This window comes from Myotis davidii, unplaced genomic scaffold (genome assembly GCF_000327345.1).
Source record: "Myotis davidii unplaced genomic scaffold, ASM32734v1 scaffold539, whole genome shotgun sequence".
Taxonomy (NCBI): domain Eukaryota; kingdom Metazoa; phylum Chordata; class Mammalia; order Chiroptera; family Vespertilionidae; genus Myotis; species Myotis davidii.
In genome coordinates, this window is record NW_006290028.1 from 457,706 (window position 1) to 474,802 (window position 17,097).

General features: G+C 52.7%; 1 protein-coding gene and 1 long non-coding RNA gene across 4 annotated transcripts in view; both read left to right on the forward strand.

Annotated features, from left to right (window-relative positions):
- Positions 1–7,218, forward strand: part of LOC107182923 — a 13,178-nt gene extending 5,960 nt beyond the window's left edge. Inside the window, exons 2-3 of the long non-coding RNA XR_001513685.1 lie at positions 3,576–3,769; positions 7,142–7,218. This is a non-coding gene — a long non-coding RNA (uncharacterized LOC107182923). The remainder of the gene's footprint in view (positions 1–3,575; positions 3,770–7,141) is intronic.
- A 63-nt stretch (positions 7,219–7,281) lies between these two features.
- Positions 7,282–16,469, forward strand: SLC25A19 (solute carrier family 25 (mitochondrial thiamine pyrophosphate carrier), member 19). 3 transcript variants are annotated; one of them, XM_006762770.2, is made up of 7 exons: positions 7,282–7,664; positions 9,946–10,115; positions 10,296–10,451; positions 12,127–12,297; positions 13,284–13,467; positions 14,064–14,194; positions 14,670–16,469. In XM_006762770.2, exons 2-7 carry the CDS (start codon positions 9,984–9,986, stop codon positions 14,847–14,849), a joined length of 954 nt encoding a protein of 317 aa, XP_006762833.1. In that variant the 5' UTR covers positions 7,282–7,664; positions 9,946–9,983; the 3' UTR covers positions 14,850–16,469. The 3 variants fall into 3 exon arrangements, with proteins under 3 accessions (XP_006762833.1, XP_015418777.1, XP_015418778.1); XM_015563291.1 differs by lacking the exon at positions 7,282–7,664 and adding an exon at positions 8,306–8,380; XM_015563292.1 differs by lacking the exon at positions 7,282–7,664 and adding an exon at positions 8,309–8,342.
- The last annotated feature ends 628 nt before the right edge of the window (positions 16,470–17,097 follow it).

Consider the following 17,097-nt stretch of genomic DNA (forward strand, 5'->3'; position numbering starts at 1 on the left):
GGACGGAAAGCCCAGGTTCGATTCCGGTCAAGGGCATGTACCTGGGTTGCGGGCACATTCCCATTAGGAGGTGTGCAGGATGCAGCTGGTCGATGTTTCTCTCTCATCGATGTTTCCAACTCTCTATCTCTCTCCCTTCCTCTCTGTAAAAAATCAATAAAACATATTTTTTTAAAAAAAAGCTAAACAGAATTATGATATAATCCAATGATTCCACTCCTGAGCATATACCCCAAAAATCTGAAAGTAAGAATTCCAACAGGTCCTTGAATGCCACCGTCTGTTGCAGCATTATTCACAATAGCTATGCGGTGGAAAGCAACCAAGTGTCCATCAAGACATGAATGCGCCGAAACCGGTTTGGCTCAGTGGATAGAGCGTCGGCCTGCAGACTCAAGGGTCCCAGGTTCGATTCTGGTCAAGGGCATGTACCTTGGTTGTGGGCACATACCCAGTAGGGAGTGTGCAGGAGGCAGCTGATCGGTGTTTCTCTCTCATAGATGTTTCTAACTCTATCCCTCTCCATTCCTGTCTGTAAAAAATCAATAATATATATATTTTTTAAAAGACATGAATGCATAGGCAAAATGCAGTCTATAGATGCAAATGGAATATCATTCAGCCATAAAAAAGGAAGGAGGTTCTAGTACATGCTACCATGTGGATGGACCTTGAGAGCCTTACGCTCAGTGAAATAAACCAGTCACAAAGGGACAGCTATTACACGGTTCCACTTATGTGAGAGCTACAACAGACAAATCCATCGAGACAGAAAGTAGATCTGCGGTTACCAGGGGCCAGGAAGAGAAGGGAACGGGGCATTATTGCTTAATGGATAGAGTTTCTGTTTGGCGTAATGAAACAGTTTTAGAAACAGCAGTGATGGTTGCACAACACCGAAAATTCAAGGGATGCCACTGAACTGTATGCTTAAAAATGGTCGGTTGAAACAGTAAATTAGATATACACACATACACAGCATGCACGGGCTCCCGCATGCTGAATTCTCGAAGGAACAATCATGACCGCAGGCCCACGGCCACAGAGTTTTAGGGGAATGGCTGAGGCTGGAGGGCCTGGGGGGCAGAAGCCCGGGGACTTTCTCTCATAAGATCAATACCGTGCGGGTTTCCGTGGTGGTTTCTATCACCACTTTATCCTCTTCAACTCCAAGCACTGAGCGACCCAGGCCGGCTCTTGGAGGGTGGGATGAATGGAGCAGGATGTAACAGGGCCCAAGACATGGTCGTTTTTGAGACATCCATGCCGTGGCATGTTGCAGTGGCTCTTGACTTTCCGTCACTGAGCTGGGGACCATCGTGTGGATAAATGACATCGCACGGTACTCTGCTGGTGAACCGCGAAGCTCTTTCCAGCGTGGGCTGCAATGAACATTCTTATTCATATCTTTTTGTCAACCTGTTTTCAGTTCTCTGGGATGCATGGGCGTGTAGATATTTAACTTCGTAAGAAACTGCCTGACCTTTTCCCACCCGTTTGTAGCATTTTACACTCCCCCCGGCACCGTGTGAGTTCCGGTTGTTCCGCAGCTTTGCCGCCGTTTGGTGGTGTCAGTCTTTTGAGTTTTAGCCGTCTGGTGGGTGCGTCGTGGTGTCTCATCAGGGTTTTAATTTGCATTTTCTTTTGATTAATGGTGTTCCGTTGCTTATTGTCCATCTGTATCTTCCCTTGTGAAATGTTGGTTCAAATATCTCGCCTAGTTTGTTTATTGGGTTATTCATCTTTTTTATTGTTCAACTTAACAACCAGATTGGAGGTTGCCAGAAGTAGTCATCCTCGATTCTGGTGGGACCAGAAGTCGTGGGGGAAGACGTGGACTGTGGTTGACAGGGGCACGCCAACGCTTCCTTCATGATACGGCTGCACCCACGCTCTCCCTCTGTGCATTTGGGGGTGAGTGAAGACGGGCTTCGCTGAGACACAGCAGGAAACGCCTTCTCAGGAAAGCTCAGAAATGGGTGATGGGTGAGGTGGATGATCTGGTCAGAGGACCAAATGCTGAAAACCAGAAGGCGGCGGCCTGGAGACCCCTCCCGTGAATTTGGAAACCTTTCTCACTGGCCTGACAGCGACACTCTAGAGTCTCCTGGGGTTTGGCTCTGCTGAGGAGAGCAACAGAAGAAAGTGGAAATGCGTAAGAAACCAGCTTTTGAAAGTTACTGGACAGTAAATCCGCTCTCCCTTTTTTTCTTGTCTTGGGGAGTGTACTGATGTTTGAGTCACTTGCTGAGTTATTCTGAAAGGACCACAAAAGGAGCTGGATCCGAGCAGCCTCTATCTTTGGTGCCTGCAGGCCGTCAGGACTTCTCCAGAATCCTCCAACAATTGTTGGTTTTTCATGATTTTCTGTAACGTAAAGCCCTAGAGTTTAAAAATGAAACAGTAAATAAGAGTGATGGAAACTGTGTCCACAGAAAAACCTCCACATGCGTATTTAGAGCAGCTTTATTCACCACGGCTACAAAGTGGAAGCACCCAAGATGTCCTTCCATAGGTGACTGGGTAAACAAACTGTGTGACACACCCAGACAGTGGGCTATGACTCAGTATTCAAGAGAAATGAACTCCTGAGCCACGGAAAGATACGGAGGAAGCTTTGATACCTGTTACTACGTGAAGAAAGTCAGCTCCGACAGGAGGGAATTTCTCATTTGTTCATTGCTGTATCCCTAGCATCTAAAACAGTGTCTGGGCCTACAGACCCTCAAAACATGATGGGAAACAGAGGTCCTTCCTCTCACCCTGAGTCACAAGAAAGGAGAAAGACACAAGGGTAGCCTTGGATAACCAGCTGAGACTGGGTTCCCAACTCAGTGTCTTTCCAAACAGGGACCACCAACCAACATTCTTATTCCCAGACCATGTGCCAGACGTGGTTGGTCAGGATAAGGGCTAATCTGCATTTTTATTTTTATTAAATACTAGAGGCCTTGTGCACAAAATTCTTGAAGGGGAAGGGGGTCCCTCAGCCCGGCCTGCACCCTCTCCAACCTGGGACCCCTTGGGGGATGTCCGACTGCCGGTTTAGGCCCACAGGTATTGGGCCTAAACTGGCAGTCGGACATCCCTCTCAGAATCCAGGACCACTGGCTCCTAACCACTCACCTGCCTATCTGCCTGATTGCCCCTAACCACTCTGCCTCGACTCCACCACCGGGGCTTTGTCCAGAAGGACGCCTGGAAGTCCAGAAGACTTCCAGTCTATCAGTCTAATCAGCATATTACCCTTTTATTAGTATAGATACTTTCATAGATTTCAGAGAGGAAGGGAGGGGGAGAGAGAGATAGAAACATCAATGATGGGAGAGAATCATCTATCGGCTGCCTCCTGCACGCCCCCTACTGGGGATAGAGCCTGCAACCTGGGCATGTGCCTTGACCAGGGATCAAACCATGACCTCCTGGTTCATAGGTTGACGCTCAACGACTGAGCCACGCCAGTGGGGCCTAATCTGCATCTGAGAACCCTTGCAGTGCTTACTAAAAACATACCTGTGGAGGTACCGAGGCAGCAAGGCATGGACACCCTGTAGTTCAACCCTTTATCTTTACAGATGGAGAGGCTGCAGCCCAGAGAAACAGTGTCTCACCAGAGAGCCACAGCAAGTCACCTCCTGGCTCTTGAGCCTCTGCCGGGTGGCATGGCTGACCACCCACTCAGGCAGCAAGAGCGTCTCCTGCCTCTGCTGGAAAAGATCATCCCCTTGGGCAGCTGACGAAAGCCAACTCTGTTTGTCCAGGCCACGAGGTATTTACTCCCCCGAGGAGCGAGGAGGTGGGGGAAGTCCAAAGGAGCTTTTAATAGGCCTGTTTAGGGTAAATGTTGATGAGGTCACAGGAGGATTCACTTCCCTAACCTGACAGGAACCGTTATTTTCCTGTTTCTCTTTTCACATGATATGATTTGCTTAGAATATTTAACTTGAAATGAAATGACCAGATTTCAAATATGCAAAAACTAGAACCAGGTGTGAGCCCAGGAAAACTGGCACCTGCCATTGCTCTCCGCTCAGCTCGGCCACCAATTTGCCATCTGACCATGGGGACCTTGGACGCATCGCCTGGTCGCTCTGGGCCCTGGCCCCTGGCCACGAGTCTTCCCAGCTCTGATGGCCTGTGGTCCTCTGAGTCTAACTCACTCTACAATCAGCCTGCAGCCCGAAGCCCTGCTGGCTCTTCTGTGGGCTTGTTCTGGGCCAGGAGGACAAAACAGACCCAACGATTTCTATAGCCGAAGAGAGAGGTTAGTGGTCAGCCCACAAAACTAATGGGAAATAGAGATGGAGCACAGAGCCTGGGGAAATAAGGCCATCTTCGAGCAGAGAGACAGCAGAAATGACCCAGAACAAAGGGGGCCCTGAAGGGCACTGTGGGGACACTTTTCAGGAAATTAAATTTTGGTACCAGGTTCTGCTCACTGTGGACCACCTTTCCTTTTTTTTTTTTTAATTATTGATAGTTATGCTGAGGGAAAGAAGCGAGGTATAAAGGACATCATGTATAATTCCATTTATATAAAATTCTATAAAATGCAAACTAACCCATCATGACTGAGAGCAGATCAGAGATTGCCTGGAGAAGGGGGAGGGAGAAGAGAGGGCAAGAGGGAGGGATTGCACAGGGGCATGAGGACTCTTTGGGAGCATGGATGTGTGCTCACTATGTAGCGGGGATGTGCACCACATGTCAAAACATACAATTGCTCTCTGAATGCATGTAGTCAACTGTATGTCTGTTATATCTCAGTGAACCTGTTTTAAAAACTGTAATGAGCCAAGAACATCTTGTCAGACCAGAAAGCAAGCAAACTAGTCATTTTGTTAAAAGGATTCATGTGCCAACATGAATAGGACCCACTGGCCAAAGATGGGGAAATGGGAGCAACAATTAGGATAACTGTAGTGGATTGAAAAAGAATAAATAGCCCCGGAAATAAATATCCACTGGTTTGACTCAGTGGATAGAGTGTCGGCCTGCGGACTGAAGAGTCTGGTTTCAATTCTGGTCAAGGGCACATGCCCAAGTTGCGGGCTCAATCCCCAATAGGGGACATGCAGGAGGCAGCCGATCAATGATTCTCTCTCCTCATTGATGTTTCTATCTCTCTTTCCCCCTCCCTCCCTGTCTGAAATCAATTTGTAAAATATATTTTATTGATTTTTTTACAGAGAGGGAGGGAGAGGGAGAGGGATAGAGACTTAGAAACATCGATGAGAGAGAAACATTGGTTCAGCTGCCTCCTGCACACTCCCTACCAGGGATGTGCCCTCAACCAAGGTATAAGCCCTTGACCAGAATTGAACCTGGGGCCCTTCAGTCCGCAGGCCAACGCTCTATCCACTGAACCAAACCAGTTAGAGCTGAAGTCAAATTTTTTTTAAAAAGGTATAAATCCATGTGTGTTCATAATGATAATATTAATAAACCTCATTGATCAATATCCTTTGGACATACTAGGGACCCAATTATTTTTAAATTGCTAAAGGTAAAGAATTACGCACCTAGCATGTCTTTCTTATATGAAGTGTACTTCCTGTAATCAGTTAGCCCCATGGTTGGCAAACTGCAGCTCGCGAGCCACATGAGGCTCTTTGGCCCCTTGAGTGTGGCTCTTCCACAAAATACCACGTGCGGGCACGCGTACAGTGCGATTGAAACTCCGTGGCCCATGCGCAGAAGTCAGTTTTCGGTCTGGGTGAGTCTATTTTGAAGAAGTACTGTTGATACTTGGCTCTGTTGACTAATGAGTCTTCCGACCACTGAGTTAGCCAATGAAGGGAATGTTCCTCTTCATAGGTACTTCAGCTAATAAAGCTAAAATGGTGTCATCATTTCCAACCCTTTACCAAGGCCATGGTCACCAATGGCTGAAAACATCACAAAATGAGAAACATGCAGGTATGATTCTCCTCATGGGAGCACACAATACCACAAAAGTAGTCTTGTTGCCCTGACCGGTTTGGCTCAGCGGATAGAGCGTCAGCCTGCGGACTCAAGGGTCCCAGGTTCGATTCCGGTCAAGGGCATGTACCTTGGTTGCGGGCACATCCTCAGTGGGGAGTGTGCAGGAGGCAGCTGATGGATGTTCCTCTCTCATCGATGTTTCTAACTCTCTATCCCTCCCTTCCTCTCTGTAAAAAAATCAATAAAATATTAAAAAAAAGTAGTCTTGTACAAAAAGTCAGACCGATCTGACTAGACCTTTTAGATGTAACCACCAATATGCAGAGAAAATGGGAGGGCAAGGGAAGATGTTAAAACAACGCCATGGGGCCCTAGCCGGTTTGGCTCAGTGGACAGAGCGTCAGCCTGCAGACTGAAGGTCCCAGGTTTGATTCTGATCAAGGTCATATAACTCGGTTGCAGGCTTGATCCCCATCGCTGGTCGGGGTGTGTGCAGGAGGCAACCAACTGATGTGTCAGATGAAAATGAAAGAAATTGAAAGTGAAAAAGAAAGAGAAAATGTAGATTTAAAAAGACTTAAGTTGCAATGTATGGTCTGGATCTCAATTCAAACTTTTTTAAAAAATGACATTTATAGGCCAATCAAGAAAATTTAAACACTGTTTTGATATTAGGAAATTGATATTTTTGGGGGGTGATAGATTGGTGGATGTTTGCCTTTTAAAGATACATTCTGAAATGCTTACCGGTGAAATAATAGGATGTCTAGTATTTACTTCAAAATAACGTTGGAGGGTGGGGGTGAGGTAGGTCCAGGTACAGAGGAAACAAGACTGACCATGAGTTGGTTAGTTGTTGAGTAATGACTATATGATGGTTCATTAGGCTATTTTCTCTACTTTTGTACCTGTATGAAATGTTTTATATTGTGCAATAACATGTTTTCAAATTGTGCGTGAAAATCATTGCACTAATGGGAAAAGTGCAATTTTAAAATCAGGAAGAAATACTGTCTTGCAAAACGCTGACGTTACTTGCCTGAGAGCGGTAGGATGAGTCATTTCCCTCTTCGTTTCTACATCTTCTGTAATGTGTCTACATAGTTTTATAATGAGAAATACTCGTAGTAAACCCTAGGGGGAAACAAAACCTCTATTTTTGCCGTCCTCTTCCCGGTCTTAAAAACCCACCCGTTCTCTCCTGCTTTTCCTTCAGGTTTTTGCTTAGCTTCCCGCCATCTGTTCAGCGCTCCCCAACTTCCCACCCGCCCGCAGGCTGATTGAGCTACCACGATGCTTAGCAGGCGACTTGGTTGGGGTGGCGGGGGGACCTGACTTCGGAACCCGCTTCCTTCCGATGCTTGAGTAACACCCGCGCATGCGCGCTCTGCAGGACTACACCTCCCAGGAGGCTCTGCGCCTCGCAGGGGAAAAAGCCTTGGTAGCGAAGGACTACATTACCCAGTGACATCTTGTGGGCGGTGTTGCCGGATGACCACTGTCCAAACATTGGCCCAAAGTCTGTCGGAAGCTGCGCGGTGATTGGCCCAGGCGCCCGTCAGTTACTGCCGGGCGCAGTTGACTTTTGCTGTTAAGCCTGCGTGAGGAAGGAGGGAGAGCAGAGCTAGTACAGCCGGGCGGCGCCCTCCGAGCGGAGTGAGTGACCTCTACTTCCGCGCGTCTCACCGCCCGTTCGGACACCTGCACCGTCGCTCCCCGGAGGGAGCACACATGCGCAGGTATTCACGCGGGGGCGGGGACTGTACGCACGTGTGTCATGCCCGACCTGAGAAGCCTCTTCAGGGATGCGGAAGGCAAAACCCCACGCACACCCGGGGCACCTGTACACGCGGGTGCCCACCTCGTGGGCATCGTCTCGGACTCAGGGAGCAAAAGCACTCCCGAGGAACACCTGTGTCTACACGCGGGTGCATCTGCAGAGAGCCCACACCCAGACACCCGCGTCTACACGCGGGTGCACCTGCAGAGAGCCCACACCCAGACACCCGCGTCTACACGCGGGTGCACCTGCAGAGAGCCCACACCCAGACACCCGCGTCTACACGCGGGTGCACCTGCAGAGAGCCCACACCCAGACACCCGCGTCTACACGCGGGTGCACCTGCAGAGAGCCCACACCCAGACACCCGCGTCTACACGCGGGTGCATCCGCAGAGAGCCTTAGCTGAACACATGGGCAGACCTCCCAGCTGCAGACCCAGACACCCGCAGCTTCCGCAGTAAGAGAAGGGGGCGGCTAAGGCACACACACACACCCCCACCCGCCCTGCCACTCACACCAGAGGCCTCCCATCTTCTGGGTGCTGTGTTGTATATACCAAACATATAATCACATTTCATTTTTATTTTGTCTCTTTAAATTATTGGTACAAGAAGGAAATTTTGAAAAAGAAAAAGTAAGGCCACCACAGGACTATCTTTAAAGCCCTTTCAGGTTTATGAGACTTTAACCACTTTGACAAAGCTTATCACGTGTGGCAGCAGCCTGGGCTAGGCAGGGCGGGCGTCATTCCCACTTTCCAGAAGGGAAAACTGAGCGCAGGTTAAATAAACCTGCCCAGGCCCCTGGGAGAGGCTGAGATCTAAGGTGAGGTCCAGCTATGCAGAGCTGCTGAGTTAGAGAAATACCGCCTTTCCCCCACAGCCTGGGACCGAGCCGTCCCTGGGAGCGGGAGAGGCTCTCCCTCGGGCTCCTGCCCTGCTTAACCTGCTCCTCACAGGGGCCTGGGGAGAAACAGCTCGAGTTAATGTTACGGAGAAGTGGATGGGAAAGGCCAGGTGTCCTCCTTTGAGGGAATCAGAAAAGGTACCAAGAAATGGGCACATTCCTGGCAGGGCATGGGGGTTTCACATCATTGACGTTTTAATAAAATGTCATCTTAGGATACTGTGCTAATGGAGCTCCGTGGAAATCTCGTGCTGGTTTTGAGAGTGGATTGGAGCATTCTCTCTCCCTTCCTTCCCCTTCCTCTCTCTAAAAATCAATTTTTTAGATAGAGAGTTAGAAACATCGATGAGAGAGATACATCGATCAGCTGCCTCCTGCACACTCCCAACTGGGGGTGTGCCCGCAACCCAGGAACATGCCCTCGACCGGAATCGAACCTGGGACCTTTCAGTCCGCAGGCCGACGCTCTATCCACTGAGCCAAACCGGTTTCGGCTAAAAATCAATTTTTTAAAAAAGAAAAGAATCGGTGGGGCGAAGGTTGTCGCGGTGTGGTCACTGGCTTTTCTATTATTAAAGTATTCAAGACCTAGATTAATTCTGAGTTCCCTTCTAAAGTCATTTTATATTTAGTTTTAGTTGGAATTGGAGGTGGGGGCATAACAAAGACAAACTATGTAGGAGTGTATTCAGAAAAAGGAGAAATCTACCTTCCTTCTTCCCTTGCCAACCCTTCCCCCAAAGGTAACCTTACCAGCCCATGGGGGGTGTTGTCACAGACTTTTCTCCTATGCTGAACAAAGTGTATTTAGGTCTTGCTGTTTTTCTTTTGCAAAGATGGGGTTATACTACACATACTGTTCTGAAACCTGCTTTTTCTTTCACGTTTCAATCTATCATGGACATCTTTTCCGTGTGTGTAGCACTGGCTCATTCTTTTTAATGGCTGTATATGCCATCACATGGGTGTGACTCAGTGTATTTGTCCACCTCTCCATTGATAAGCATTTGTGTCAGACCTAGTTTTACAAACGGTGATGCAATGCATGCCATTGTACACCCGTGCTAGTGTGTAAAACCCCTCTCCAACAACGGTTCTCAGCCAGGGACAGTTTGGTTCACATCAACTGGAATTGCCAATCGATGCTCATACGTCTAAAATCTGAGCAGGGCAGAAGTCCAGACCTATGATGGCATTCTCTCTGTTCCGTGCTGCGTGCGAGGCAGGCGCTGTTTCAGATGGCTGGTCAGGGAGGGCTGCTCTGAGGGGTGATGTGTGAGCACAGACCCTGAGAACCTGATCTGATGTCTCCTCCTGTTTTCTGCATTTAGCTTGAAGCTGATGGACATTGTATGGGCCGGAGGCAGGGATGGTCGGCTATGACCCCAAAGCAGATGACAGGAGTATCTCCAAATTGGAGGTGGCAGTGTCCGGGTCTGTGTCTGGGCTTGTCACTCGGGCGCTGATCAGCCCCTTGGACGTCATCAAGATCCGTTTCCAGGTACCCTTTCCCCCTTTTCCCACGTGGACGGACTGGAGGTCAGGGTCACTCTTTCGTGCCAAAGCAGTTCCTAAAAGCTTGGAATTTTGTCGAGAACGTTGCCTTCGTGGCCTTTCCTGAAATTTCGCCTTCTCCTCTAGCCCCGCCCCTCCTGTCCTGACCTTTGCATTTTCGTTCCAGCTTCAGATTGAGCGCCTGTCTCACAGGGACCCCAACGCGAAGTACCATGGGATCCTGCAGGCCGGGAGGCAGATCCTGCGGGAGGAGGGCCCGACCGCCTTCTGGAAGGGACACATTCCAGCCCAGCTTCTCTCCATCGGCTATGGAGCCGTCCAAGTAGGTGCGGGGAGCCGCCGGGCCCCTGGGGCCGGGTTGCTCAACGGAGCAGCACAAGGACGAGGGGTCGGGCAGCAGGCAGCGGTCAGCATACTTCTCACGTGTCCAACGGGGAACCTACCTGACAGATGGGCTGAGTCTGACTGAGCTGTACCATAGGCCTTCCCTTCCCCGCGCCCCCCACCCCAGAGACTGGGCACCCACTGAATATCAGGGAGGCTCTCTTGACCTCACGCTCCCAATGGGACTTGGCAAATGGTGACACAATGCTTCTCACTTTCCAAAATCGCATTTCCACCTCTGTGCTTCCCTGAACTTCCCAACAGCCTTGTGAGGAAGGTGAGAGCAAGCGAGGTGTGGTCGGAGAGGCGACGTGAGCTGCAAGCGGTGGGGCTTCGTTCATCCTCAGCCGAGTGCTGGTTTGTCTCAGAGCGTGTGGCACGTGGTGCAGACCCCCTGTCCAGTGCTCACGGTGGGCCAGGCCCTGTTTTAACCATTTCACCTCTGTTCCCTCACAGCAGTACTTTGAGATAGGTGCTGTTGTCATCCCTGTTTTACAGACAAGAAGACTGAGGCAGAGAGAGCGTAAATAGTTAACCCAACCAGAGTCAGCAGCTAGGAAGTAGCCCTAACTGGTTTGGCTCAGTGGATAGAGCGTCGGCCCATGGACTGAAGGGTCCGGGTTCAATTCCGGTCGAGGGCATGGACCTTGGTTGCAGGCTCCATCCCCAGTAGGGGGTGTGCGGGAGGCAGCTGCTGGATATTTCTTTCTCATTGATGTTTCTAACTCTCTATCCCTCTCTCTTCCTCTCCGTAAAAATCAATAAAAATGTATTTCAAAAATAGTTTTAGAAAGTGGAAGAGCCAGGATTCCCCCCTGGAGAGCTAGCACTAGAGTAGTCCCTACCTGCCCTTTCTACAACATCCCATCTGCGCATTTCAGGGCTGTCCCATGGGCGCACCTGCCGCAGGTGCTGCAGCGTGGGAGTCAGTACAGCCACCTGTCTAGGACCCCGAGCCGCCTCGAACCGGCTGGAGGGAGATCCAAGCGTCCGCGGGTAACACCGTGGAACATGGAGTAAGCGGAGGTCTCCCATCAGAATCCTTGCTCCGGGCGGAATGCTGCTCAGTGTCACTGCCGCCGGCTGCACTGGAGGCGTCCCTGCCAAGGGTCATCGATGGCCACCTTTTCTCAGGTTTCAGGAAACGAAGTTAATGAGTAGAATTTTTAAAAATGTATCTTTATTATTGATTTCAGAGAGGAAGGGCGAGGGCGAGAGATGGAAACATCAATGATGATGAGAGAATCATTGATCGGCTGCCTCCTGTACACCCTCCCCCACTGGGGATCGAGCCCTCAATCAGGGCATGTGCCCTGACCTAGAAATGACTGCGATCTCCTGGTTCATAGGTCAACGCTCAACCACTGAGCCACGCCAGCTGGGCTAGAATTTTCTGATATAAAAGTTTTATATTTTCTTAACCTTTTTGAGTACTTGGCTCTACTCCAATAGAATCTAAAAATGGCATCTGAGCTGCACAAAATTATGTCTGTTGTATTGTCACTGCTCAGGACGACTCTTTCCTTGTCCCTAGGACTGGGCCCCACCTGGGTCATGGGTCAGAGGCGGTCTGTTTGGGTGCCTGTCAGTGACCTTCTCCTGCGCTCTTGCAGTTTTTGTCGTTTGAAATGCTGACCGAGCTGGTGCACAGAGCCGGCGTGCACAGTGCCCGCGACTTCTCCGTGCACTTCGTGTGCGGCGGCCTGTCCGCCTGCGTGGCCACCCTCACCGTGCACCCCGTGGACGTGCTGCGCACCCGCTTTGCAGCTCAGGGTGAGCCCAAGGTAAGTGGCCCGGCCAGGGGAGGGGCGCCTGAGTAACCGAAGGTGGCCCAGGAGTTGGGGCTCTTTTTCTGGGAGGGAGCAAAGCTGGACGAGGGGGTTTTTCAGTCTATCTGTCGGTCCCTTTGTGAGACCTGGAACCGTGCTCAGCACCTCGCACTGTGCTCACGGCCTCATGGGGGAGCCAGAGCCTCCAGGTGGGAACAGGACACATACCACACAGTGGGCGGGGCAGGGACAGCGCCTGGGCATGTGAGCCTCCAGGTCAGATGGCTGGTCGCGATGCTATGGTGAGACTGTGTCTGGTCCCCACAAAGGATGGGTTGGAGGAAATGGGGTAATGAAGTTCAGACTTCAGGAAGAACTTACTGAGTGAAAGCAAGGGATTTAAACCCTGAAGTAGACCTCTCCACCATAGTCTGTGTTTCCTGGACATATGGTAGTAGTGCACACGTGTGTGTGTGTGTGTGTGTGTGTGTGTGTGTGTGTGTGTGTGTGAGGGCGAAAGGGAGATGTGCTGTGACCTGGGCATCCTGGGCCCGGTTTCCCTGCCTGTGTTCGTTTCCTCCACGGACGCTGCCTGCTCCCCTGTACTTGGCTGTGACCTTTGGGGATTAGTCCCGTCAGCCACACAGACTGCCTCCTGCTTTAGCAGTGACAGCATGTTCCCGTGTCCTTTTTAACGGCTGTGTCATAACTCATGTACCCAGTCACCCGAGGGGGGATGTCTCATCTTCTGTTCCAAAGGACACGCACTTTGTGCCCTCACGTGTTACTGGAGCCTCTGGGGGGAGCAGGGTTGCCCGGGGATGGATCAGTCATGTAAACAGCTTGGAGGGTCACTGGGAAAGCCCGCTTGGGATTTGTCCAGCACGTCCTGTCCCCTCTTGGCAGAAGGAATGCTCCTGGGTGTGCGGGAGCGGGACGTGCACGTGGCAGGCTGTGTTCTCAAGCTAAAACCGGCGCCGCGCTCACGTGTGTGCATCCAGGTGTACAAAACCCTGCGGGCCGCCGTGGCCACCATGTACAGGACCGAAGGCCCCCTGGTCTTCTACAAAGGCCTGAACCCCACCTTGATCGCCATCTTCCCCTACGCCGGCTTCCAGTTCTCCTTCTACAACTCCCTGAAGCACGTGTACGAGTGGGTCACGCCAGCCGAAGGAAAGAAAAACGGTGAGACAGCCGCACGGGAAAGGAGCTAGGTCTCCCTTCACCCCACTCCCAAGACATCACGTCTCCTTCTGCATCGCGTGGGAAATAGATTCCCGTCAGAGCGTAGACACCACCGGGCGCTGAGCCCACTCTGCCATGCGGCCGCTCACACCCATCCCTGGCACCAGCGACGTTTCCAACTACCGCTCGTGGCTTTCCTTTCGGTGAGAGGTCCACCTTGCGGACTGCCTGCGAGGGGCTGTGTGTTCTGCTTGGTTTTGTTCTGGAAGGATGTGCAGGAGGAGGGACAGCCTGTTCCCCTTGAGCCTGAGCTGAGTGACATGCCAGAGCCCAAGGCCCTCACGGCCTCCAGCGGCGGAGGCAGAGCACCAGTGACTCTCACCCGTGCTGCCACCAGCTGTCCCACCTGCGGTCCCGTGTCGTTCTTGCCAGAAGTGGCTGTGTCTGGCTCTGTTTCCTGGATTAAATTCCTCGGAGAGCAAGAATGGCTTGTGGGTTTTTGTTTTACGTGGAGGACAGAGTTCATGACCTTGAACTTATCTACCCGCAATTGCATTTTCCTCATTTCCCCCCTCATTCTCACTCCTCTGGTTCAGGGAACCTCAAAAACCTGCTCTGTGGCAGTGGAGCCGGAGTCATCAGCAAGACCCTGACGTATCCCCTGGACCTCGTCAAGAAGCGGCTGCAGGTCGGAGGGTTCGAGCAGGCCCGCGCCAGCTTCGGCCAGGTGAGCTGTCACCTGCCCACAGCTCTGATCCTGCCCTGGGGTGGGAGGGGCCCCGGGGGGAGAAGGGCAGGGCAGAGAGGGAAGCTGAGTTCCAAACGAACACCAGGCCTGAGCTTGGACTTGGTTGTTCATGAGGTCACTGCTTGGTCATCGTCATCGGGAGTTACTGGAGTCTATGCGGGGAGCAAGGTCGCCTGGAGAAGGGGGTCCAGAGCTCTCACTGGGTCCTTAAGAATCAGAACCAGCGGGAGCCGCCTGGACAGGTGGAGCTCGGTCCAGCGCTGAGTTCCAGGCACTTCAACTTGGAAGAGAAAGAATGGGGTTAACTTTTCCTCTGTCTCTTTTGCACCCATCCCTTCACCCAGCACGCCTGTGTTGGGAGCCACGATGTGCTCGGCGTTGTGCTGGCAAAAGGACAGAGCCACGTCCGTGTTGTATCCCCGCCCCTCACCCGGAGCTACCTCCCTCTCCCCAGGTTCGGAGCTACCAGGGCCTCCTGGACTGCGCCAGGCAGGTGCTGCGGGAGGAAGGCGTGCCAGGCTTCTTCAAGGGCCTGTCCCCCAGCCTGCTGAAGGCTGCCCTCTCCACCGGCCTCGTGTTCTTCTGGTACGAGTTCTTCTGTAACCTCTTCCACCGCGTGAAGGCGGACAGCTAGCCTTGGGGCCGGAAGGTGGCCTGAGGTCTCTCCCCGAGCGACCTCCTGAAGTAAGACTTGATCTGCCATCTCTGCTGCACTGAGAGGCGCCGCCTGGTCCACCCTGCGGCCAGCTGTCCGGAGCATGACGAGCACCGGGAGGCTGCAGCCTCGACCCCACCAGCTTGGAGGCCACCAGGAGGGCAAGGGCTCTCTCCCTTGGGACCCGGGGAGGACTGAGGATGTGGTGGGATCCCAGCCGCTCCAGTCAAGGAGCCTGAAGTCTCCCTCCGTCTAGCCCGCAGCCTAAGGCAGGTGGGGACCCTTTTTCGTGCCAGGGGCCATTTGGATATTTATAACATCATTCGCTGGCCATTCAAAATTACCATCTTAAACATTAGCCTGCTGTATTTGGTCAGACATTTAACTAACTCGCCCCTGGTGCCTTGGCAGGGCCAGACCAAATGATTTCTTGGGCCTCATACCTTTCCCACCCCTGGTCTAAGGGGAGCAGCTGCCTGCACTTAGCCCGTCTGCCTCCAGACTCTCCGGACCCTGGGTGGGGCCACAGCCTAGATTGACGCTGGGACTTGCCAGAGACAGGGGTCCGGTCCCCACACCTGGGCTCTGGTTCCCGCCAACTTGCTTAATAGACACTAAGGCTAAAGGCACATTCCTTACCTTCCCCCCCACCTTCTCTCCCCAGTCACACCTCCCCTGGACACCAGCTGTGCCGGCCATCCCCAAATTCCATTTTCTCAGGAGTTGCGGGGCTCAGGCAGCTTGGCTTCTAGTTCTGGGAGAGGAATCCAAGCTGAATTGGTCACTTTCTGACAAGCTCCTCCCCCCGCCCCCCCCAGGACCCCCCACAGCAGGGGCTCTGGGGGAAGGCAGATACTGCAGCCCTGCAGGAAGTGGGGGCTGTGCTGAGGGGATGGGGTGGGTAAAGGCAGCCGCTCCTCCTTGGGGCCGGGCAGCCCTCCTGGGTGGCAGGAGCACACAGCTGGGCCGGTTGCTGAGCATGTGGCCGGGTGTCTCCTCTGTGACCCCAGAAGGGCCCCGCTCTGACACAGCCCAGTGAATGGGGTGGCAGAGGGAAGAGGTAGGGCAGACAGCCTGGTGAGGGTGCAGTAGGTGCCCAGGGGAGATGCGCATAGGAACCCAGTCCATCCATCTAGGCATGGGGAGAAACGTGGAGAAACTTCAGTTTCGGGGGTGGGGGGTTGAGAAGAAAATCTACGGAACACAGCCACCTCTCATCCAGATCTCCCAGCTCCGAGGGGCACTGGACCTGTGGGTGGGCTCTGCACTGGGACCCAGGGTCCCACCTGCCTCCTCCCCTCTGGGCTCCAGCTCCAGGCCACTCTGACTCATGAAGGCGCCAGCTGGGAGCAGGCCTGGGGTCTCCCCCCCACCCCCCCAACCTGGGCCCCTTCTCTCCTTGTTGCTATTTCATGTCTTGGCTGGGGCTTTGCCTGCTCTTGGCTGCAGATTATGAAGGTCCAGGCTGTGGCTGGAGGGCACTCCGACACCCACAGGGGTTTTGGCACTTAAGTCCTGGGCTTGGAGCTGCGGGGAGGTAGCTGCCTGAATGTATTTTCTACAAAAGTTCATTGAAGTAAACTATTTTCTTCACCACTCCTGCTCACGGTGCCTTTGCTGCAGCTGAGGGCTCGCTTCCTCACACATTTTCTGGTGACAGCTTCGGCCTCTCCTACCAGGAGGTGAGGACTCTGGCACCAGGAGGCCGCCATCCACGCTTCTTGTCTAAGCCAAGGGGACAGGCAGTTCTTTGCGGCCACCTGTGTGCCCTTCTGCAACCCAGGGCGGACCTCAGGGATGGCCCGGGTCTCTGCCGGCCACAGCCAAGGAAGACGCAGCCAGGGGCTTGCTCAACTTCAGAGTCACCCCAACACCTCGGGGTTGCGAGTTGGCACCGAGGGGGATCATTTCCCCTTGATTTTCAACTTTACCTGTAACGTCTGTATCTGGAGTAGGAGAGGGGCAGTGGAATTTGATCCAGCCCTTACGCCCCTGCCCCCCTTCTCCTAACTTGGGGGGTGGAGGGAAACGCGGCGGGTGAAGCCCTACCCCTCAACCATCTCTGCCCTTCCCCCTGGCTCCCTCCGGCCGCCCGGTTAGGGCCACGCCCCCCGCAGCCCTTCCCACGCCGAGCGGTCTCGCGGCGGCTCCTGACCCGGTTTTCACCTGAGCCCTGGCGTGGGGCATCGCTTGAGACCCAGGGCTTCATGCGGGCGGAGCGGCAGGT